This window comes from Ictalurus furcatus, chromosome 29 (genome assembly GCF_023375685.1).
Source record: "Ictalurus furcatus strain D&B chromosome 29, Billie_1.0, whole genome shotgun sequence".
Taxonomy (NCBI): Eukaryota; Metazoa; Chordata; class Actinopteri; order Siluriformes; family Ictaluridae; genus Ictalurus; species Ictalurus furcatus.
The window spans coordinates 7,609,601-7,635,731 of NC_071283.1; the positions used below are offsets into that span (position 1 = coordinate 7,609,601).

The window sequence follows — 26,131 nt, forward strand, 5'->3', positions numbered from 1 at the left end:
TTCTCAACAATGTAGCCAATAAATAGTTCAATTATTTCACAAACCTCAGTCTGTTAATTTCTTGACAGAAGCATTACACATAAATCATACACATAGGGAGCTACACATGCATAACATGTCCAAAATTCTAATAGATCTACCACATTCAGTCACCAGGTCTAGTATTTTCTGATAGATTAGTTACACAAACTGATAATTACCACAGAAGTAAATTCAGAAACAAAGATTGACTTAAACCACAAATGTACACACTGGTAGGGGTCGTAAAACCCTGAAACACACGACTCGTCCCTTAATTCATTAACATAAACACACTAAGCATTCAGGTCAGCAAACCCCCAGGAAACACATGACTCTCTCTCTCTCTCTAACACACCCGCACACATGCACGCACACCCACACACCCACATACACACACACACACTTCAGACACTGTCACCAGAGCTCATAAATGTAAAATGTACACTATCTACAGAACTACGGGAAAACACATGTGTAGGACGGTGTGTATAGGCCTACAAGACATCACCCAAAAAACTTGTCTTCTAGTTTAAACAAAACTCTCGATTCTTTTAAGCAAGACTTTAAACATTTTACATCCTAAAGGGTTATGTTTAGAAGGCTTGTAATACGTGCGTTTCTTATAAAACACCGTCTTTAAAACGTTTACCTCCTAAAGGGACCTATTTAGAAGGTATGTAAAAACTTTTTTTTCTTTTCTTTTTTTTTTTTTTTTAACCTTTCTTCGGGTATATCAATGTTTTAGAGTATTTATTTCAGTAAATTTTTATTCAAAGTCATGCAATTTTCTCAAAAATGTAATCAATAAAGTTTCATTTATTTCACAAACTTACATTCTGCTCATTTATGTTCACATTCAACCATCATGTATTTTCTAACAGCGGAGTTACACAAAACAAACCCATCCATCCATCCATCCATCCAGCCATCTTCTACCGCTTACTCCTTTTCAGGGTCACGGGGAACCTGGAGCCTATCCCAGGGAGCATCGGGCACAAGGCGGGGTACACCCTGGACAGGGTACAAATCAAAGCCCCACAATCTAAATCTAAAATGTGTGGTTGCAAGATAAAAATTCTAATTTATTGAATTAATTAAATATTTAAAGTTGTACACATTATTTTGATGAGTTGTGTTGACATAACAATGTTGATAATTACATCAACTTAATATTGTGTGTAATTTCTGCATTAATTGATTTAAAACAAAATTTACGTTGTAGTACATTTATTCATTTAACAGAGTGTTAGAGGACCTGTAGACTGAACAAATACTAAGGACATTACAATGTGAGTATCGTTTCACTTACAATTAAATTCTACTAAAGCAATGAATTTGGGGCATATTCTCAATTGTGATATGACCAATAGTGGACTCGTGTATAAACTACACCCGCTAATACATTTGATGGACTATTTTGCACTACTACACGTAGCTAATGCTAGTCATATTTAGCAGTGTAATTTGAATAGCTACTCTTTAGTTTACGGTAGCAATGGATAAGAACGAAAAAAGTTTCATTTGACAAATCTGCTCATCTAGAGAGGGCTTTTCATTTGTGCTATAGGAAAGATAAGCATGATTACATTTCTGCTTATTCATGTAAACCTCAACTACATTGTGTAATCTAATTTCATGTATTGATAAATTTTTTATTTTATTTTTTAAATCTTTTGTCATTCGCACATGTAGCCTTCTAGCTCCACAGCCTTTGGACTGTGGATAGTTCTATGAGAGAGATAAAAGTAGTAGACACAGAGTGTTTCTTTTTTTTGTCTATATTGCTCATTTCATTCAGTGCTTGAACGTCTATAGATCCTGCAAAGATGTTATGTATGAGATTTGTAATGTAAATCACACTGTATTTTACTTACTATTGTTATACAACTTAAAGGCAGTCATTTTTCTTGGTTTAAAAGACTTTAAAAGCATTCTACTGCAGACAATCTAAATAGAGCAATGTAATTTTAAAAATGATTGTCAACTTAACAACTTGTATTCATAATCATGGTAATTTAGTACATAACACTTAAATTCCTTTTAAATAATGTGAAAAGAAAGTGTGTTTGTGTGTGTCATATTTTTGTTTGGATGTGTGTGTGTGTGTCATATTTTTGTTTGGATGTGTAATACACATGGCCATACCATGTATGGTAACATTTGTGTCAGGAATGGATGTGATCTCGATTTAACATAACTATATATATATATTTTATGACCTACCTCAGAGTGTTAGAAAGAACATGTGTGCAACGTGTGTGGGTGTCTAGAATACATATGGCCGTACCATGTACGGTAACATTTGTGTCAGGAATGTATGTGATCCGGATTTAACATAACTATATATATTTTTATGACCTACCTCAGAGTGTTAGAAAGAACATGTGTGCAACGTGTGTGGGTGTCTGGAATACATATGGCCGTACCATGTATGGTAACGTTTGTGTCAGGAATGTATGTGATCCAGATTTAACATAACTATATATATTTTTATGACCTAGACCTACCTCAGAGTGTTAGAAAGAACATGTGTGTGCAACGTGTGTGGGTATCTGGAATACATATGGCCGTACCATGTATGGTAACGTTTGTGTCAGGAATGTATGTGATCCGGATTTAACATAACTATAAATATATTTTATGATCATGACCTTTGACCTAGATATAGAGAGTAAGAATATGTATCTTTTTGACCTTTGACCTAGACCTGTCAAAAATAAGGTTACAATATATACAAACTATTTCTCTCTAGTATATTACTGGATTATTAGGCTACATTTGTTTTGATTAATGATCTCTACAATGTTAGTAGTTTTTCAATTCTCAGATATGAATGTATGAACCAAAATGTTTGTACAGGCAGTATATTTTTGAATATGTGTGCCGTTTTGTGCTACTGAACTTTTTAGCTTGCTAGCCCCAGTGATCACTTAAAAAAGTAGACAGCTCTTACAAAGAAAAAACAGGATTTAAATATACAAACTACAAAAGGGAAAATGAGAAAAGGGTAAACAATTAGGAAAACAAAGACTGACAAAACAGAAACCAAACAGAAGCACATGATTCTTGTTGCCATGCTCACCATTACACAGTAGCAAGATGGGCAACAGCAAGATGGTGAGATTAGTGCAAGTATCTGAAAACAGGCCAGATTTTTTGGCTACTATATTGCTAGGACTGATAGGTCATTAATATTTTAATACTACAGACATTTTCATGTTATTGTGAGGAAAGCAAACCAAAAAAGGGGATAGAATATGAAAAAACAGGACAGAATGGGGATTGATAAAGAATAGATAGTGATGGGTTGTAGATAGAGAAATGTACTAGCTAGACAGTGAGAGAGAAAAAAGTGAAGGCAAAATTTATGTGCCAAGGAAAACACTTTACCACTTCCTACTTTACAATCTATCTGCAAAACTGTAATTTGAACAACATTATAAACTAATTATAAATGCTGTTTGGAATGTGATGAACTAACATTATGACAGGTAGCAGGTTATTTTGCTATGGTGATATTCTTCTCTTATATACATATTAATGGGTAGCGTTAAATTAATCAAGAAGTTTATTAATCCAGACGTATTCAGTGTCATCCATTTCCAGGGAATTTGCTTTCTCAGAACAGAAAACTGGGCTTGGTGGTGTTATTATACGCACAAGTGGTCTTGTGGTCTAACTGGATGGTTAGAACCCTGGATCTTACTCACTGTGAAACGCTCTTATGGTGGTTTCATCTGTACACAACAAATTAATTTTGGTTTTGAATTTGGTTTTAAGAAATAACATAATAACTATTCTTCAACAGGTGAGACCAGTTGGATGTTTGGACGTTGAGGTTGAGTACTAGTGTATTTGGAATACAGAAGATACAGTAAAAATGGGAATATGTGGTCAGTCAGATTTAAGAGAACATATTACATATACTTTACATAAAATACTAAGTATGTGATTTAGTTGCTTATAATAAACTTAATTTTAAAAAGTTTTTAATTACTAGATTGAATTATGTAGAGTTAGTGTAATTCATGTAGTGTTCATGTAGCTCTCTCAGAAATCCAGCGACCCAGGTTTGATCATCAGTTTGAGTGATAGCACAGAGTTTGATTCTATTCAGGGCTTTGAACGTACATGATCAACTCATGTTGGATGTTTGAAAACAAATTGTGTTAATGTAACTCCGTTCACTCACATGGAACCAATACACTAATGAAGTAAATTCAGTACATCCCAAACTACCTCTTTAACAACCCATCCCCATCCACCTCTAGTAACAATTAATAGAAAATATATATGAGAAGGAATGGAAGAAAAAAGAGAGAATTAGTTGAGAGAAAGAAGACAAAAATAAGAAAGAAAAGACAACAAAAACAATATTTCCACCAGTAATAACGAATAGCAATGACATGCTGTTATGCTTATTATGGAAAAAGAGATGACTTTAAAATATGATATTTTTCACATTGCCTCATGTCCTACAGCAATACTGACCATGAAGTCTGTTCAATACCTTGTTAGTCCTTTTATAGTGAAAACATGAGAATGTAAAACGAGAGATAGTGATACCATCTTAAATAAATAATTTATTAGCAAAAGAAAAAAAAGAACTGCAAAAATATCTTGAAGGCAAATTCAACTAATATTCCCTTTATTAGATTGAAATTGGCTTATTTTATTGTGAGATCATTTTGCTTGTTTCACACATTTAGTTTTTTTTAAAAGAAGCTAAATTATTTGCCAATAGAATGAGGGAAATTTTAAGCTGAAATGTAATGTGTCTGGAAATACGCTTAAAATTTGTTAAATAATAATCTCATAATATGAGAACTTTTCCTTTGTTCAAGATATTTACACTTGTTAAGATTTTTTTGCAGTGATAAATAAATAAAATCCATTTTCCAGTGAGACACAAAAGAAAAAGATTTATCTTCATGATGGACAAGTAGCTGTGGCTGTCACAAAAGGTTTGTGTCCGTTTAAAAGTACTGATAGGGGCAACATTACAAGATAATCTCATCATGATTAATGTGCAAACAAGAGGAGAAGCAACAATTCATTTATGAAGTCTAAGACCTTAAAACGAAAAAACCCACAATAATAATCGTTTAAATAATATAAATATTTTATGCTAATATCGCCATAATCTCAGTGTATCTTAATCTTCCAGAGACATAACTTTAGGACTGAAATATAATATAAGGTATATTTATAAAGTATAAATAATATAAAGTATCAAATATGCAGCACAATAATCGTCCAACTGAGTCACACATTTTACCGTAAATCATGGCATCTGCATATGACTAATTTTTAATGTAGAGAAATTTTTATACAGGACTCCTGATCACTTCAGTGACTGTGCAGTGTTTTATCATCAATATCTTACAGTATATGCTTTTCACCATGCAAGTAAAAACAAGTGAAAAACTTCATACCTGTGAAGGGAAGATTTGAAGGCTGTTGCTTCTTCAGTAGCTCTGTATGTTTCTGATCTTTGCTGCAGGTGATTTTCTGTAAATTGTATCTGAGTAGGAAAATCTTGAAATTTCATATTTCTTATGCAAACCTTTCTTGAGCATCAACAACGATAACAGAATGACAGGAACTTACAATGTGGAAACCTGATTTCCCTAGGTGAAACCTGATTTTCCCCAGTGAATTCATCCCATTCACTGCAAAAAAAATACAGTGGCAAGAAAAAGTATGTGAACCTTTTGGAATTTCATGGTTTTCTGAATAAAATAATAACACAAAAAAAAGTTGATCTTTCATGTCTTTATTGAGGACAACCAAAAAAACCTCATAGTGCTTGTGGAAAAAGTATGTGAACCCTTGAGTTAATGACCTGAAAAAAGCTAATTGGAGTCAGGTTTTAGCACACCTGGAGTCTCGTTAAGAAAATGCGTTTGGAGGTGTGGACTACAGCTACTTTGACTGATAAAAACCCCTCAAACGTTTGGAGTTTGCTCTGCACAAGAAGCACATGCTTATGTGAGCCATGCCTCGCCAAAAAAAAAAAAAAAACAAAACAAAACAAAACAAAAAAAAATAATAATAATATTCTTTCAGGGGATCTACGATCAAGAATTCTTGATTTACATAAAGCTGGAAAGGGTTACAAAGTGATTTCAGAGACATTCAGAGAAATTCACTAGTCTACAGTTAGGCAAACATTCTACAAATGGAGACACTTTGGGACTGTTGCTGCGCTACCAAGAAGTGGGCGCCCAGTCAAAATGACACCAAGAGCACAATGAAGACTCATTAAAGAGGCAAAGAAACAACCCCAAATGACAGCCAAAGAGGCATCATTGGAACTGGCTAACATCTCTATTCATGAGTCTATTCATTGCACGCCTGAAGTTTGCAAAAGAGCACATTGACACTCCACAGCAGTACTGGCATTGATGAAGCTTAGATTGAACTATTTGGAAAAACCACACAGCACTACATCTGGCGTAGAAAGGGCACGGTATATCATCATGAAAACATCATCCCAACCGTAAAGTATGGTTGAGGAAACCTCATGATTTGGGCCTGCTTTGCTGCATCGGGGCCTGGCCAGCTTGCAATCATTGAGGGGAAGATGAATTCCCAAGTTGTCGCGACGGGCAGAGAGCCGGCGTACACAAGAAGGAAATCGCTCCTTCTCCAACTGCCGCACCGGCACGACGTGGGCAGCTTCGTGCCGAACATTCCGCCAGCCGGAAGGACCGCCGCGGCGGGGCGGGACTGACGCGACACCGGCCAGCGATTGGTGGACCCAACGGAGAAATTCCACCACTCAGGCGACAGCGGAGGAGGATAAAAGGGCGCGCTTCCGGCCGTACGAGAGAAGAGAATACCGTAGCGACAAGACGGACTCCGTGCGTGGTTTCCAGCGACATAGCGACTCGCAATCACCGAGCACGACGGTAACCTCACGCCCCACGCTAATCTCTCTCTCTCTCTCTCTCTCTCTCTCTCCACAAAAGGTGCAAGCGCGGACGAGATCGCCGGGTGGTGAGACCTACGGACCTACCACCTACGGAGGACGCCGGCCCGGGAAAACCCTCGCCCCCGTCTCGGGAATCCCGCCTCCGCCACGAGCCATTTTTTCACTATAAAAGGACTAACAAGGTATTGAATCTGACTGACCACATGTTCCCATTTTCAGTGTATCTTCTGTATTCCAAACACACTAGTACTCAACCTCAATGTCCAAACGTCCAACTGGTCTCACCTGAGGAAGAATAATTAATTATGTTAAGCCTTAAAACTAAATACAAAACCAAAATTCATTTGTTGTGTACAGATGAAACCACCATAAGAGCGTTTCACAGTGAGTAAGATCCAGGGTTCTAACCATCCAGTTAGACCACGAGACCACTTGTGCATATAATACTACCAAGCCCACTTTTCTGTTCTGAGAAAGCAAATTCCCTGGAAATGGATGACACTGAATATATCTGGATTAATAAGCTCCTTGATTAATTTAACTCTACCAATTAATATGTACATAAGACTGTCACCATAACATAACCTGTGCTACCTGTCACAAATCCTAATGTTAATTCATCATGTTCCATCCAGCATTCATTATTAGTTTATAATTTTGTTCAAATGACAGTTTTGCATATAGGTTGTAAAGTAGGAAGTCGCTATTTGTCCAATCATTTTAGCTAAACCCACTTCCTTTTTAGCAATACTGAACACGATATTCATTATCTTAATCTATCCAAGAACATCCTCATTCATCCTACTTCTTTGCCTGTCTACAGCAGCTACTTTGTTATCTAGGGCATCTTGCTTGACATTTCATTTGCTGCTTGACAGTACTCACAGTCAAAACCTTGTTGGATTAGTCATAAAAAGCCAATGCAAATCTTTAACCTATTGTGTGTTAAACTGATAGATTTTTGAGTGAGTTAAGAAACTGGGGAGATCAAACAGAGCACTGTAAACAGAGTATGAAAATACACGGCTGAAAAAAACTGATTTGGATTGTTTACTTTTGGTTTACTTTGACTGACTCAATCAAGAAACTCTCATCTTCACTTAAGTGCTCTGTTTATATAAAATATTACACTATTGCCAACAGGTATAGTGCCAATCACCCTGTCCACCGTTGCTCATGAGTTCCATCTGACCATGACGCAGATGACGTGGTCAGCTGCTTAGAATTACTGCAGAGAAACATATGATGACCTGGCTACAATGCGAAGTTTTTTTGATTGGTTAAGGATCTCAGCAGAAGCACTGAGAAAGTTTATGACTTTCCCTGACTGGATCGGACTATATGAAAAGGTGGACATCTGGCGTTGGTCCTATAACAACCTCCCATTGGAGAATACAACTCTGAGGAACTGGTATCCTATGGGTGAGCCTTCAGCGAATGGAATTGAAGCATGTGGTGCAATTTATTACAATGGATACTGGTTAGATTATCCCTGCACATACCCGAAATCCTTTATCTGCTACGTTTGAGTCACCATCCTGATTTAATTTCCCTTTGTTTCTGTTTACTGATTAGTTTTGCAACAATTTATCAACCTTAGGATTTTAGCTATAGTTCAGTAAGATTTCCCTAGTACATTACTAGGCATGAGATTTTTAATAAGATGAACTGTCCCCTTATAGTAACATATTTTCTAACCCCTTCAAAATTAGTTTCTCTGCCATGCCAGCACAACACACAGACGTTGATTTTAACCCATGTTTCAGACCTTTCTCAAGCCAACCGTGATAGATACCAGAGTTCATGTATGAAAGTTCTCAGTAACTGCCTTAGGGCAACATATTATAATATCAGTATTATATCAAATTGTCACCATGCACTTTTCAGAGATCATACATGCACATTCATTCATGCCCCAATAAAACTGAAATGGTTTCACATGGACAAAATGTTTACAGCTGCTCAGACCGATCTGCTCCTTTGTCCCTTTAGCTTCACGCAGTATGTGGCTGCCCTCTCTCGCGACTTGGGTCCCATAGGAACCCAGTCTCCAATACACACCTGGCTCAAAATTAATGCATCACATGAAAGTTTTCACATTAAAATTCTTTCTAAAGTATTAGAAATGACACTTCAACGTAGGACTATTTAACCTTAATTGTCTTGAGTGTTCTGGGAAGGTTAACTTTTAAAAAGTAATTTATGTATATTATCATGTACTGCTTGAAGCATTAATCATGTGGTGGGGTGTGTTTTTTTTTTTTTTTTTTTTTTTGTGTTTGTTTTTTCACAGTTAGATTCAGTGGTTTTGCCAGATTTGTCTCCTACGCCCTTCCTCTTCTAGACTGGTTTGGAGCTCAGGCTTACTGCAAAGTTTTTCACACTGATTTGACCACCACAGCCAGCTCAACAAACAACAATGAATTAAAGAATCTAGTGTTATACCTGACCTCTTCTTGGTTTGGCCTGTTTAGGGGCACCTGTACATGGTCAGGTGGAACCATAGCTTCAAACATCGTGTGGGCTCCTTTCCAGCCGGATCACTTTGGCACGAAGTACTGCGGGACGTATGCTCTAGGACTGATCAGGGATGACACCTGCAGCAATGAACATGCTTTCTTTTCTCAATCCAGTGAGTCCAGCTATTTATTAAGAAAATGCAATGCTTTTCAGAAAAAGCAGTACCTTCATTACAGTTTATTTCTTTCATGTTTATTGTTTGTTTGCTTAGTCCCTCAACATCACCTAGTTCAAAGTGGACAAGGGAACACCAGAGAAGATAATTCATTAATAATTAATTAGTTTTATGCAGTATAGATTTAACTTTGTGATTTTATAATCAAGTCCATGCCACACCTATCCTAAACTTAGCTACACTTTATACTGCATAAAACATGGCAAAGACCTATAAGAACCCTAGTGTGTTCATTAACAGTATGTTACAATCATGCAAGGGTGTCGTTGAAAGAAATATGAAACATATACAAGCCTATGGTGCATTTTTTTTATCTAGTTTTTGAACTTTAATATGACTAAAATGAACTTGTCCTAAAATGCTGAATTATACGCTGTGTGTGTTCCCCAGCTCCACCAGTGAGGCAACAGCAGATATTGAAACTGCAGATGAAGTCTGATGGGAATGTGCTTGATCCTGATGTGCAGTCGTCCATTTTACAGCAGGTGAATCGTACAATACATTCTCAATAACAAACATTACAGCAAAGCTGCTGTATTTAATTTGTTTAGAGACTGCAGGGTTTTACTATCAAATCTCCTCTCACTAAGACACATGCTACTGCCACCCACCGGGATGCAGTCTGAACCTCAGTAATGTGATGAGAGTTAATTCTCAATAATATTTTGATGTGATGGTACTATATCAATAATAAGTACCTTTACACTACATTTGACATGATTTAAATGTCACCCATTCAACGTAATACTGTCCAGATAGGGCTTCACTTATTTATCAATCCAAAGATTTCTTGATTTTACAATCAAGAGGTTTTAAAGTATTTGGGAATTTCCTAGTTAATTTCCGGTGTGTTAATCACCAGGAAACATTTTCAAGTATAAACATTAACAAATCCAAGACATTAGGGTGTTTGGTAGCTCTCATCAGGGTTCATACAGATGCTTCATAATGAAATTCCAGGAATTTCAAGAACTTTTCAAGCACTATTTGTTTATATATGTATAGTTTTCAAGAACTAGACAAGAGATGTCATTCAAACATTTCTTCTTTTTAAACTCCAAAATAAAAAATACATTAGTGGCCACTCTTTTCTATGGAAAGTAGCTAAAGTTTGCCGGAAAAAGTCGCTAGATTTGTCTCTAGGTGCTTTTTGGAAAATAAAAACTAGTTTTTTAAATGGCTAAAGGGGTCTGAAACATGGACCAGAGCTGTCTGTCTAAATGAGTAATTGAATAGCGAGAGAGTGAGGGGCTGCAGCGGGGAGTCATATTTTAAGTGAAAGGATTATATTCGTGTTCTATCGAAAATAAACACTTTAAAGTTATTTAGCGATTTCATAGTTATTTACTTCTTACTTCTAATCTTAATGAATAGAAAAATGTTCAAAACAATTTGACATTTTAGTATAGTGTAACCTGTTATGCTTTTCTAATGGCTCTGTTTGAATAGATGGTTTATACATAACTACATTATTGTGCTGTGATCATTTGGAGGTCAGTAGAATTTTTTTTAGACTGGGAGGGGGACCTGTAAAGTTTGAGAATGCAGTAAGCACAAACATTTTAGGTTGTTGTACAAACAAATTATTCAATATTTTGTGCTCAGTAATCGTCACTGGTTCCCCTTCACTCACTCCATGCTGTGAAAGCTGAAGCAGATATTCCACAGAGAGACAAAAACTCATGACTGCAGGTTAACACTGATATGGCCCAAATTATTTTCTGTTCATTTTATGTAAGACCTCAATGATAAGTTTTCAGATATGGCTTAAAGAAGATTATTTATGTTTGAGTTGCCTGCATCACTGTGAAGCCCTAGGACTCATACACAGTGAATTCTATAAATGAGAATACTGGTCATGAAGTATTTTAAGTTGTGAAGTGGCAGATTAATAAAAATTGTGGATTCTCCATTTACTTTCTCACTGGTCTGTGTTTATTTCTTCCTTGCAACTTTGCTAAAATAATTTTCCAAACTAATTATTTAATACCCTTTAGCTTACCAATAGCACTGGTCTAGAAGTAGTCACTCACAAGAGTTGATACTTTCATAATTAATGCTAATTCAATAATTAAGATTCAATATAACATTTTAAAGGAAATATCAGCTGTAGATCCTGTTAGAAGCTCTGGGAGAGTAGTTATTGCCTCTTGACAGTAAAAGAACATGGATGTTGTTGGCTGGTTGTTTTTAAAGGATCAGAATAGATATCACTGTAACAGAATAGATTGTACAGTAATGTGTGTGTGTGTGGTGGTAGAATTGTTTCATATTTCCAAATAAATAGATTATGAACACAAATGTTAGTTCACAGAAAATGAATTACATTCCCAAATAAATAAAGTGAGATTTGCTCATTTAAAAAAAATTCCAAATATGTTTACATGTTAAACATTGATTTTTGTCTGGCATTAATTTGTGGATCTCTTCGTGTACATTTGAAACATTTGATTTAGAAACACTTCTAGCATCAAGATGTGCACACAAATCCACAAATAAGTGGACTCCCACCGTCTACTCAAGCCAATCGGATAAGGGCCACATTGCGCTATATATATATATATATATATATATATATATATATATATATATATATATATATATATATATATATATATATATATATATATATATATATATATATATATTATAAAAAAAACATGAGTGTGTATAATGTCTTTTATATAATGCAAAACTAAGTCGAACCCCTCTCTTTAGGCTTCATAACCCCCTTACTCTCCACTGCTGGTCCTATGGGGGGCAGTTGCCCGGATATTACCCCCCTGCTTCACACAAAACCTGCACTGCTGTCTACTTTGGGGTTTTTTTTTACGCGTGCGTTAGCGTATACGCAAAGTGATACGCATAGTCTTTCAAAGTAAACTCCATTTGACATGCACGCATGCGCATTGCGACAGCATGCACTACCCCTCCTGGCCTACCAGAGTCAGTACAGAGCAGTAAAACAGGTCTTCTGGTGTGAAGGACGCCAAAGAAGAAGAATCACAGCAACACGAAGAACAATGGCGGAGAAAGAAATGCTGCTTCTTTTGTAATTACTAGAGGAAGAAGAAAAAAGAGAGAGAAACAGAAGGTCTGTGCGACCACTCAACCAGAAAAGAGCTTACACTCATTTCCGTCTCTTCTGTTTTTTCTTCGGCTGCTTTGAGAATCAACGGCGTGGGGTCACTGCTGCCACCTTGTGGAACAACTGAATAGTGCAGAAGAATGAATGCGCCTGTGCGACCTGTGGTTCAGTGAATATCAGTGCATGATGTTAGCTAGCTCTTCATTTCATGTTGAGACTAGCTGTAGGTTACAGAGCTAGCTTCTTTTTCGTTCATAGTTTTTCATCAGCAGTCTGAACAGTCGTTCATTTATTCAAGGTTTTCTTTTTAATGTATGGATAGTTTTCACATCATCTCTTTTAAACTCACAGAGATCTCTTGGTTGTAATTTTGAAGGTAATAAGTTGAACATAGCTGAAGTTTTGCTAAAGCTGGGACTGAATTTACCTCGGGCTCGAGGAGAAAATACAATGAAGGACGTTAATGAAGAGAGGAGAATGCTGGGGGTTATGGCCGATGTCATTTTAAAACACAAAGATGCTATGAGACCTGTCCGTTCTTGTGGGATTTGGTGGTGATGTGGTAACGTCTCTGTGCTCAGAGGCTGCTGGTTCAAATCCAACTCAGCCCTGTGTTTATGTTTTGTTCAAGTCTGTGCTGTTTACTTTAACCTTTAGGGCAGGGTTACGTATATGAAGGTGAAACGGTCTATAAAACACGTTTCTTGTAGGAGATTCTGTAGCCCATCCATCCCTCCATCACCACATCACCCAGCCTTCCACTAATTCCTGATCCTTCCATGGTCATATCTTTGAGTCCTGGCTGGAGTTTGAACTAGCAACCTCTCAACCCAGAGACAATGCTCATCCACATGAGCTACAGGATCTCATGCAAGAAACCTCTTTTATAGACGTTTTCACCTTCATTTACGTAACCCTGAACTAAATACCTCGGTTTCAGGTGATAAAAACTAGACATTAATTCCCCATTTTACATTTCACCATCCAACACACTGCACCCAAGCTGGGTTTGAACCAACAACCTCCCACTCCAGAAGCCAGGACTTCACCACAACAAACACCCAGGCGTCGTAGTGCCTTTGTGTTTTACAATTATATCCACAAAGAAATACATGGATGTCATAGCAAAAAGACTTCCACTTGTGAATCTCTGCTCTTGTATTCAGTCATCATACAGCTGGAAAGAATTAAGCGCTTAGAGCTTTGGATTACACATCACACATGACGTCATCCCCTTCATTCCAATCATTCATTACACTTTCTCTTACACTGGGTGGATTTAACCAGAACACAAACACGCAGGGTTCAGTCACGTCAGAAATATAATTTACCCACTGGAACTAAAATAGACCCACTGATCTAAAGCAAGAAAAACAACTAGACTTATTATATAAGATCAGGAAAATCATACAGAAGATCCAGAAACCATAGATGAAGAATTGTTCTGTATCTCAGTGACTTGATATTTCACCTCCACAGCAAATTTAACATTTTCCTATATGTAATAAACAGCCTCTGAAGGAAAATATGAGGATTTATTTATTTTTTTTAATTGTGCTGCTTTTTGAAAGACGTCTATAGACAAAAATAAATCAGCTCAGATATGTGGCCCAAAGTTTTAAGGTTCCTTAAATGCAAACTCAAATAACTCTTCACCAGTTACTTCCCTCTTTCCTTCTTCTCTCTCACACTTCCTGTCTACTCACGTGAAAGAAACCAGTAATAATGAAGTCGTGTTAAACTCATCAGGGTAACAGTGTTTTCTAAATCTGTGACACACCGGCATCGAGACCTTTAGAGATTCGTCACCTCTTGTGTTCCTGTTCTAACATCTCAACCAGTTCATTTGAGTTATCACTACGACTGAGGACTTCTGTGTTAATAATAAAACATGAGGTTGTTATTATTTTACACTTCTATAATCTGATTTGTATTTGTCTGTCATTACCTGAGACTGCTCCCGGTACTTCTGATCATGGATCAAATTACAAGGAGAACTGAAACATGTCATGAGAAAAAAACTCTACTAAAAATGTTGTAATAAATTGATATAAACGTGTAGATGAACACTTGAGTCACTCCATCGGTGTAAAGTGACTCAGCAAGGAGGCCGTCGGTGCCAGAAGTGTAAAAGTCAGAGAGGTGGAGGATTCAGAATCCACGGTGTTCCTTAAGAGAGATAGGAAACAGAGAGAAAGAGTCATTAGAGGAAAAATCCACGCTGCATCACTGTTGATTTCAAGCTTAGTGTTGTGTGTTGAACGTCAGTGCACAGGATTCAGAAGTCTAGAAGCAAAGTGGAACTCTCATCATGAAAACAAAACCTACACAATCTTATATAAACACTTAAATTTACTACAATTCATCATCTTACCTGTGGAAGAAAGAGCAGTTATGATTGCTGAGAAAGCATGAGTGTGTTAAAGTGATTTCTTTATATGTGATCTCATCATTGCTAACATCTCTAACGTTCTGCACTGTGAAGACCTCGGCTGGAGAAATAAGAGCCTGGAGTTCCTCAGATTTACACGTGTTCTCTTCAACATTAACCACAGAACAGGAACTGATGTTAAACACGGTGCCTCCATCGGACTCCACCACTTCAGTTTCAGAGCTCTGAGAGGTTCCGGCTCTGATGAACTTTCCGAATTGAACCTCGGTCCCCGTATCTGCTGTGTAGGTGTTACTGGTGGTGTAGTACACGGTCGGACAGGTGTTTGTACGCTTCAGCAGACGCAGAAAGTCTGTTAGGAGGAAGTGAAGAGACTTGAAGGGAAATTCGTCTCTGTAGGTCGTGCTGTTGCTGTGTTTGCTATAAACCAAACTGTTTCAAACCTCTCAACCCAGAGGCGATGCTCATCCACATGAGCTACAGGATCTCATACAAGCAAAGTGTTTTACAGATCTTTTCACTTTCATATACGTAACCCTGAACTAAAGGAAACTTGAGCCATGGATGTCAGGCAACAGCTTGCTTTCATTTTCATCACAAAAACCTGTAGCTCAGTTTGAACCAGCAACCTCCCACACACGGACAAAGCTTTTACCACAAAGCCACGAAATTCCACAGAAAACAATTAGCTGCCATAGCGCTTCTTTTAAAATGACACCAGCAAAAAAAAAACCCTCATAAATGTTAATACTTTATGCTGTTATCAGTACTGAAACAACTTCTGTATCATTTTCAACAGAATCATGGACTTAGTTCACTTATAAATCTCAAATGTCATAACCATTTATGATTACACCAAGTTACTGAACTTTATCAGAATAGAAACGTACCAACACCATGAACATCCGTATATCCAAGACTAGAAGTAACGTCACTGAGAATGCAGTCACAGTTTTTGATTAACTGTACAACTACAGGGAGTTACACACACATGGTCTTTATTTCAGTAGATGAGGTTAGTTCACCATGAAAACATTTTTCCAAACTGGCTGGACAAGTCCGGCATTGAAGGGCTAGAAATGTCTTTTTACAAATAGTGATACAATAGTAAACATTTCACCTTTTCACATACATTAGAGAGTTAAGTAAGATTGTAGGCAAAAACATCAGCTTCACAAAGATCTTGAACAGGTATGCCCTGTTGAGAATTGAAAATACACAACACACATTCAAATCACAAGCAGTCATTCCTTTCATCTATCTCCACCTCTCCCTCCCTCCCCATCTCAATCTCCCTTCCTCCCTCCCTGAAATTCTATCCCTCCCTCCCTCCCCATCTCCCTCTATCTCCTTCCATCCGTCCCTTCCTATCTCTACCTTCCTCTATCCCCCTCTCTTCCTCCCGCTCTGTCTTCCTCCCTCCCCAACTCCCTCTAACCGCAAACGTTTATCTGCAGTTATTGCTGCACAAAGGGGTCAAACCAGATACTGAAAGCAAAGGTTCACATACTTTTGCCATTCAGAGATACGTAATATTGGATCATTTTCCTCAATTAATAAATGACCAAGTATATTATTTTTGTCTCGTTTGTTTAATTGGGTTTTCTTTATCTACTTTTAGGACTTGTGGAAATCTGATGTTGTTTTGGGTCATACAGTAGGTAACAACTCCATAACCATCTCCACTTGCATCAGAAATGTGGTGTAACCGTGCTGTCGTCACCTCTCCATAATCCATAGGTTTGAAACATCTGTCAATTTGAATGTTTTCCAGCTCATGTAATCCATCCAACCAACTGATCCAATCCTGAGCATTCGAAGTAGGAATAATGTCATGCCAGCAAAGTTTCTTCCTGCACAGGTCTTGCAAGATATTTTTTGCATATAAAACCACAGGAGACATCAGATTGTATGCACACCTAACATTCTCTCCATAAGAAGTAAATCCTGTTTTTTTGTTTCTGACCTGTACAAGATGGCCTTTAGGTTTATTTTTCTTTTTGCAAGCTCCAGGCAAGCTGTTACGTCCCTAGGGTTACTGTGGTTATTATTATACTGGTTATTCGCAAACACTCATTAGCTCTTTAAGGATGGCTGAGTTACATGAATGATCATTGATATACATATTTCCTTGTTTGTTTGCTCAACGTCTTGTTTAGTATCTTTCTCTCTGTTTCTCTCTCAGTGATCTCTGCCTGATAGGTGTACAAAGTTGTCATTGTTTATTATCCTAGCCACAAAGCCAGGCCAGTAGATTGTGCAGAGTCGGTAACAATGGCAGGAACTTTTCCTTTAAAACCGGCATAGTTACCAAAAAGAGAGACAAACATGGTACACACACCGTCTGAAAACCCCGCCCCCCAAAACAGCACTTGACAAATCCAGAACATTTAAACTGATAAAAGATTCAATAGGACTACAACGAAGTGTTAAATCTAACACTTTACAAAAATTGTTAATGCTAATGCTAATTGCTCAGTGATTAAAAAAAGTAGTTTGTTTACTTTGCGGTCCTGTGCTGGTAGGGGGGCACAATTGGGTCCCAGTTTCCCATAAACTGGGAAGTGGGCCTCATGGGGAAAAGTTTGAATATGTCTGCCCCAGACTTTAGTGTAAGTAACATGAGTTGCCATGACACAGCCTGATTTACCATGGAAAAGGAACAGAGCATGGTTGTAATCACATTTGCCATACGCTGATGATCCATGGAGTGCCTGCCATGGCTAAAACATATAGAACAGATTATTATTACTGTTATTATGTCCAAACACAACTTTCCATCTCAGAGGCTCTTAATATGAGTTTTCTTGTGAAGGATTTTGAGGATTAATGCTTTTCAATGTCTCTATTCATAGGAGACATAGACTACGTTGGTGAATTTACACAAATGAAGTGTAATTCTAAGACTAAGCTTGGTATTGGGATACAGGAGAAGTTTGTGTGAAGCAGTGCAGAATGAACTATTTGTGTAGAAGTTGGAATTAATATACAGGTAAATAACACACGACATAATTTTATTAAAATTAATTTTGGAGGTACAGTATATGCACAGAGACACAAAGAATTATTAAATGGCTTTCCTTTTTAAAGAAGTTTATCCTCAGTGTCAATAGTCACACAGCCCTCTCTATAGAGGTAAATTCAGTATCATATCAAACTCTTACCGAAGCTAACTTTTTTTTCAGCACTAAACTTACATGGCTTTTTGTTTGCAAATTCAGAATTAATCAATTCATATAAAAATTTACAAAGGTTAAAGTTAAGTGTAGGGACAGTGTTATAGTTCTGCCTTTAAAATAAAACCTGTATGAAATTGAACAAAATCTAACCACCTTGCCCTTTCTTGTTTGAATTTGTATAAGTATTCAGTATGCAGTATATAGATAATGTACTTTTAAAAAAAAAAGGCTTAAAGGCTATCTGAAAAAATATTTACATTTACATTTATTCATTTAGCAGATGCTTTTATATAACGCAACTAACAAATGAGGAAATACAAGCAAAGCGATATATGGGTGGCTACAGGAAGCCAGTGGAGGGAGATGAAGAGGGGTGTGACATGGGTCCTTTTGGGCTGGTTGAAGACGAGATGTTTTGATATGACAAGAGCCTGGACTAGTAGTTGTGTAACCTGTTCGGTGAGAGAGGGTCTGATTTTCTTGATGTTGTAAAGAATTAATTAATTACAGGACTGTGCAGTTGTTGAAATGTGGTCTGTAAATGTTGTTGAAAGCTGTTGTCAAAAGTCACCCCAAGGTTCCTGGATGTCCTGGTTGGCTTGAGTGTGGATGATCTGAGCTGTACAGTAAGGCTGTGGTTGATTGAGGGGCAGGCTGGGATGACGAAAAGATCAGATTTTGCCAAGTTGAGCTTAAAGTGTTGTTCCCTTATCCAGTCCAAGATGTCAGACAGGCAAGCAGAGATTCTTGCAGAGACAGATGGATTGTGAACTAAGTATGAAAAACTTTGGAAGACATTTTGCTAAAAAGTGTTTCCTTATATTAGTGTTTCCTTATATTTAGACTTTTGTGACACCCTGTAAATTCCCTGAAAGGATATGAGCATGACAAATATAGATATTGAAGATAAAAGGGGATTGACTTGCATATTTCTGTACCTGTCTAGGACAGTGAAATGCAGTAATTAACCAGCCCCATCTGTATTAATGAGAATACATCTAGAGATATGATAATGAATCCACAGTTACTCTAGAACCATGAAACCAAGGCAGAATGATGAGATTATTTTACACAGTATATTCTACAGAAGAAGCCAAGACCAGCTTGTATTGGAAGACAGTTTTATTAGGATTATGAATTATATCCTGCAATTTCTGTTTTTGATAAAACTTGTGTTCAACATGTTCCAATGTCATGTCTATTCTGTTTTTTTTGGCAGTTATTAAGTGAAAACACGTGTCAGAATGTAGCTGCAGACCACATGTAATATTTCTTGTGTTACACTTATCAGCAACAAGTAGGAATTCCTGAGCTTGTGTGCCAATATTTACAACAAAGTTTAAATGAACTTAAATGCAACATACTGAAATGTTTTTGGGAGGTGGGAGGAAACCAGCGAAACTGGAGGAAACACATACTCTAGTAAATATGTGAAACTCCACACAGACAGTAACCAGATCTCAGGATAGAACCAGGGAAGTTATTCTGCTTCTGCACAGTCAGATGCAAAATGGATTCCATGAATACATTAGCGCAAAGCTTCTGCTGTATGGTTAGATGTAACCGCTTTCTTGAGAAACGATTTTAGATAGATTTGACAATTTAATGATTTAAATTATTCCAGCTACATTAGTGTTCTTATTGTTTCATTTGTGTTTAATATGGGCCACAACAAATTGAAGAATTGTTGTAGGCTTCAAATACATATGCTGATGTGGTAATAAGATCCTAAAAAGGTCATTTCTTATTACAAGTAAATGCCTTTTTATTGCTGTTGCAGAACAGTGTCCATGCTAGAAGGGTAAGGAATAGTCTACATCTATGTCACAGAACAAGCCTATGATGATGAAAAGATTTTCTTACAAAATAATAATAATAATAATAATAATAATAAATATATCCTGAGCAAAAACACCTGCTGGCCATCTCAGGTAAGATAATGTGCTGAAAGTGGTAGTGTGCCATTTCTCCTGTGAGGCATTTGCAGTTTCAAACCACTTAATCATGCAAATTAAGTTAAATAGTTGTATGGGTATATTTACTTCCCCTAAAAGCATTTAAACATAATTGCGGATAGTGAACATAATTGTATGTTGCTATAGAGCACCCCTTCGGATTAACCATCACTGAGTACAGAGACAAATTGTTATTATAATGTACTAAGACAATCAATAAACAATTGTCCCATATTGTTACTCTCACAACAGGTATGAGGGAAAGAAATAAAAGCAGATTTAGTGTAGACACATCAATAATCATGTAATCACGTCATACAATATGCACACTGGTGTGCTGTATGTCCTTTAAGCTCCCTTTAAAATCTGTTTTTAAGTTTCACTGGTACTGGTATATATGAAAGCCCTTATAATGCTTGGTTTTATGAGAGGCAGCTTAGCTCCCCCAGTCCAAAGACATGCATGGTAGGCTGACTGGCGTGTCTGTAGTGTATGAATGGGTGTGTGAGTGTGTATGTGATTGTGCCCTGCGATGGACTGGCACCCTGTCCAGGGTGTACCCCGCCCTGTGCCCGATGTTCCCTGGGATAGGCTCCAGGTTCCCCCGCGACCCTGAAGAAGGAGTAAGCGGTAGAAGATGGATGGATGGATGGATGGACACTCACATGTGCCCATTCTATAACCATGGGCATTAACACAGTGCTGGTCCCCCTTTGCTGTTATTATAAGCTCCACTCTACTCTGTGCAGTCAGCATCAATTCATTCTAAAGGTGATCAGTGGGGTTGAGGTCAGGGCTCTGTGCAGGCCACTTAAGTTATTATACATCAACCTTGGTAAACTATGCCTTTGTGCACAGGGGCATTGATATGCTGAAACATGTTTGTACATATACATATTGTACAATGAAGGGAAACTGTAATGCTACAGCATACAGACATTATATACAATCGTCTGCTTCCACCTTTGTGGGAATAGTTTGGGGACTGTCCATATATGGGTGTCATGGTCAGGTGTCCAGCTTTTGGTCATATATGTGGACTGTGTGCGTCCATTTCTTGAATGCACCCGTAATTGAGACAGCTGTGTCTTCTGTCAGGAAGGCTCACATGGCCCAGTAATGAACTGCACGGTCCACAGTCCCAGAGCTTCCACATTTGAGCTCAGGAGCTCTGTCTAGCTTGTCACCTGCTGTTGTGACTGTCCACGCAGTAGCCAATCATCAAGATAAGGGACTACATGGTATACAGACCCTAGTGTTGCATAGGTCCCCTAGAGTTCTAGTAATTATGTATAATTATGTATAGCACACCATTTAATAGAAAAGCTGTCATTCATTTACTGTACAATGTAAATAAATTTTCACATCTTTAAATCATCTATGAAATTTCTCTTCAGCACTTCAAACAAAAAAGAAAACAAATAGCCTGACTTTCACCAAGATTATAGAGTTCCAAAATTTTTCATATTTTCATGAAATTTTTTATCATACATGAATATCAATTACCAGAGTGTATCAACCAACAGTGGCTCAGGAAACATGAGCTCCAGACTCAACAATGAATACACCTGGTTCATATTCTCTCCAGAATGTGGTCAGTTTAACATCATAAGAGAGCAGGACTTCAGACACCCCCCCATTATGAGATTCAGAGCCTTTAGCCAGCAAAACCCTGTCCTTATTCCCATCACTACAACATACAGCAGTGCCAATTAACACAGAAAATGAATCCATACAGAAACTTGTGAATTTCCAAAAATGTTGAAATCCTCCTTTTTGAGAAAGGGTTCTTTGGATGATAGAAGCTGAAGAAAAGACATAGAGGACCGCATTGTTTTTGAAGATTGTATCTTCATGATGTATTCATAATTATGAGGAAAACCTGACAGTTTAAGTAAAAAAGGAAGAGAGAGAGAGAGAGAGAGAGAGAGAGAGAGAGAGCAAGAGAGAGCAAGGGAGAGAGATCAAGAGGAAGTCTTGTCAGGAGCCAAACTGAAGAAAGAGGAATGTGCCAAGGTGCCGAGCTGCTGTGTCCCACGTCCTGACATTCCCCAAACACACTGCGCTCATTACCGGCAATCTCCTGCATGTCCACCAAAGAAAAAAGTTTCACTTTAGGGCAAACATTATAGCTCTCTGAATTCAAGCCAAATACACTTGAGACCTCAGAAGATGCCAGTGGCAGAGTCAGAAACGTTATTCAACAAATCTAAAGTCTACAGAGGGGCTTATAGGGGAAATAGGTGGGAAAACACATCGATTTTGTAAGCTACTAGCGCTGCTCGTTCTGAATTAAAGCGCCAGTACACAAGTTGAATGATTTAAATGAAGATGAGTTGTAAAAAGTTATATATTGCTATATATTGCACAGAAAAATATTTGTAGAGTAGTATATTTCCTATGTAGTTAATGTTAATGACTTAATATCATCATCAAAAAAAAAGGTTTATATTAGGCCTATATATTAAAAGTTTGATATTTAATGATGAAGTAGAAATGTTTTTGTTTGTGATGAGTGAATGTGAGACTAACAGGAGGTTTTTAGAATTTAGTCAATGTTAATATGAATTAATAACATTCAATAAGTTAAGAAATCTTACTTTAATCTTCAGAATTTAGTTCATGTGTTAATGTTAATTTGAGTAATGTGATTTCTGTTTATGAGACCAATTACTGTGAAACAACTTGTTGAAATGGAGAGAATAAAGTTTTTATTTGCATTTCCTTCAGAATTCTGGGATTAATTAGTATTAATTTAAAAGAAGGGATAAAAGGCAGAACTATTGGTATTGGTCATCGGCCGATATCACTCTGAATAATTGGTTATCGGTATTGGCTAAGAAATTTTGTATCGGTGCATCTCTAATCTATATAGCAAATAATTCATTTGGGCACTCACATAATTAATTAATAAATAGAACATGTAAATACCTAATATAATGCCTTTTAACCTTAGCGGTTCTACAAAGCACTTTACACTGTTTCTCACTTACCCACACACATTCACACACCAATGCAAGGTGCTAGCCTGGCATCAGGAGCAACCTGGGGTTCAGTGTCTTGCTCAAGGATGCTTCGGCACACAAGCTGAGGATCGAACCATCAATCCTGCAGTTAGTGGACAACCCGCTTTACCACCTTAGCCAAAGCCGCTGCCAATGTTTTTGGTTAATCTACTATCCACTGGCAGGTTTAATCTACTGGCAGGTTTTCCACTGCACACCATCAGACCAGGGGCATAACCTGGAATGGGCATTCGAGTGGACTACTTGGAGCGGTTTGTCACTATGTAACTGAATGTCAATTAAAGAAGATGGCGGATTTGTAATTTTGTATCTTCAGTGAATGAAGTGTTGTATATTAACAACAGGCAAGACCAAACGGACAGGATTTAAAATATGTAGAAACATTCATGTCTTACTGACAGGTGTCAATTCTGCCAAACGCTAGCTCACACAGTCAGTGTGAGGGGAAAATGGATTTATTATTAGTATTTTTAAGGAGTTGAAACTGAAACACTAACATCTTCTGATGCTGAGCAGGAAAACAAGGTGTGTAAATGTCTATGAGTTCCAAGTTACATGATCATGATATGAGCAGAGCATAAGGAAAGATAATGTACTTTGCATGGCACTATAGCAGCTAAACCCATACAGTGACAGCTTAGTTGTGCCTCCCCTTGGCTAGCGACACCAAACTAGCTTAGTCTCATGTTAGATAGCCAAAATGTTTTATATTTTATCGGTCTGATAGTCCTGTTAACAGTGATAACACCCGAGGCAAGTTTTATGATAAATCCAAATTTTTATGTGATCGTATCATGTCAATTGTGGTTCATATCAAGTAGGTCCATCAGCAATTATTTTACAACCAGATTATTAAAGTTTACCAGTCACTTTGAGTACTTGGCCGTTTTCAACTCTCATTCATGAAATTGCCATTGTATCATGGGTTTTGAGGATTTTGAGATTATATGGTGAATCAAATCCACTTTTTTTAAGCAATTAACCCTCACATGCAAGAAAAAAACCTCATGGAAAGAGTCTATTTAGGAGAACAATCTGGGCTCAGTCCCGGGATGCTTAACAGTCCAGCTAACACCCCTGAATCAGACCCCTGCAACTGATCCAGAATACAGCTGCACGGCTTGTTCTCAACCTCCTCAGGTTCTTCCTTGTTACCCCATTGCTGTGTTCCCTCAACAGACTCCCTGTAGCCGCCTGCATCAGGCTTAAATCACTGACGTTTATATGATAAACCAGCCCTGCAATCACTCATCAAAGCCTGGTTGGTACCATGTTCCCTTCAAGCCACAAGCACAGCTTGACTTGAGCCACCATCCTCATGATAAAAGGAAGACCTCCAACAAGACTCTTTTCTATTCCCTGCACCCAGGTTCCAGGCTATCCTAGCATCTGAGTCACTCGCTGTCTTCAAATAAATACTGTCTTCTTTATTTCTTCTTCTTTATTTCCCTGACTTCATTAAACACCTAACTCAACACTAAATATACACAGTTTACTGTTTGCTTGTTTTTCAGTAGAGATTTCAATGCAATTATGTAAATCGCTCTGGATACCAGAGTCTGCTAAATGTTGTAAATGCACAACCATATTTTATTATGCTAACAATAAGTGTTTTGGATCTTGAGTGATTTCATTTAATGTATTAGTATGTTGCTTTAATATTAAATAAAACTGTAAGATGATAAGCCTGGTTAATAGGGTGGGAAATGAGGACACAGGAGGCAGGGGATGCAGAGAGCGGAGTTGTTCCTTTACATTAATGGGCTAACATTATCACACTGTTCAGCTTCATTTCAGCTCAGCTCAGGTCAAGGCAGGTACAGTCACCTTTCCCTCTATCTGGTGTTTGTCAGCCTACTGTGGAGGAAAAAAGCACCTAAATAGACTGTTGTAAACCACAGACAGGTGCACACAATCACTTGTTACTTGCTATTTATCTATGACTCCCAATACACTGCACAGCATGTGCTTGAAGATGGCCCCCCTGCCACACACTGAGTTAACGAGTTTTTCATTATTTTGTGTTATACCAGTTGAGAAAACATAATATTGAGGTTGGTGAATAAGAAGTACAATGTTTAAATATTGGTTCTACTCAGAGCAAACTGGTGAAAAGTAAGAGATTTTTTCCCTTTGTCATATCAGTGTTGATTTCAGCCACAAAATGGCCAACAAGAACTCCATTTCCCAGCAGCCTCACAAATCACGACTTTAAATAATTCGCATCTGTTTTGTCTTTTCCCTAATTAATAATCCTATTTAAGACCTTGGCTGTGTCCGAAATCGCGTACTACCCTACTACACAGTAGGCGAAAAGCAGTACTCCAGAGGGGTATTATGTCCAAATTCTCAGTAGGCGAGAAACAGTACATGAGATATACCTGGATGGTGTGATGCTCATGAGGCTGGAAAAGGTTACAGTACCATCTCTAAAGAGTTTGGACTCCACAGTCAGACAGATTGTGTACAAATTGAGGAAATTCAAGACCATTGTTATCCAGGAGTGCTGCATCTGGGCCAGGACGACTTGCCATCATTGATGGAACAATGAATTCTAAATTATACCAGGGAATTCTGAAGGAAAATGTCAGGATATCTGTTCATGAACTGAATCTCAAGAGAAAGTGGGTCATGCAGCAAGACAATGACCCTAAGCACACAAGTCGTTCTAGTAAAGAACGGTTAAAGAAGAATAAAGTTAATGTTTTGGAATGGCCAAGTTAAAGTCCTGACCTTAATCCAGTAGAAATGTTGTGGAAGGACCTGAAGCAAGCAGTTCATGTAAGGAAACCCACCAACATCCCAGAGTTGAAGCTGTTCTGTACTGAGGAACAGGCT

General features: G+C 37.6%; 2 protein-coding genes and 1 long non-coding RNA gene across 7 annotated transcripts in view; 1 reads left to right on the forward strand and 2 right to left on the reverse strand.

The window, feature by feature from the left end:
• Positions 1-8,263: 8,263 nt before the first annotated feature.
• Positions 8,264-12,447, forward strand: LOC128604236 (uncharacterized). Its single transcript, XR_008385157.1, has 3 exons — positions 8,264-9,590; positions 10,044-10,138; positions 12,372-12,447. It is a non-coding gene; the product is annotated as an uncharacterized LOC128604236 (long non-coding RNA).
• A 2,473-nt stretch (positions 12,448-14,920) lies between these two features.
• On the reverse strand, positions 14,921-17,708 carry LOC128604021 (erythroblast NAD(P)(+)--arginine ADP-ribosyltransferase-like). Its single transcript, XM_053618792.1, has 3 exons — positions 17,638-17,708; positions 16,254-16,331; positions 14,921-15,553 (listed from the first exon to the last, which is right to left on the reverse strand). Exons 1-3 carry the CDS (start codon positions 17,706-17,708, stop codon positions 15,112-15,114), a joined length of 591 nt encoding a protein of 196 aa, XP_053474767.1. The 3' UTR covers positions 14,921-15,111.
• An 870-nt stretch (positions 17,709-18,578) lies between these two features.
• The window catches only part of LOC128604234 (serine/threonine-protein kinase ICK-like), a 32,688-nt gene continuing 25,135 nt past the window's right edge, over positions 18,579-26,131 (reverse strand). Inside the window, exon 10 of one of the 5 annotated variants that reach the window (XM_053619195.1) lies at positions 18,579-19,058. In XM_053619195.1, coding sequence (XP_053475170.1) covers positions 19,038-19,058 — 21 coding nt within the window. In that variant the 3' untranslated portion in view covers positions 18,579-19,037. Of the gene's footprint in view, positions 19,059-22,098; positions 22,351-23,001; positions 23,355-24,933; positions 25,151-26,131 lie in introns of those variants that run through there. The other 4 variants (XM_053619183.1, XM_053619192.1, XM_053619196.1 and 1 more) reach the window with 4 other exon arrangements.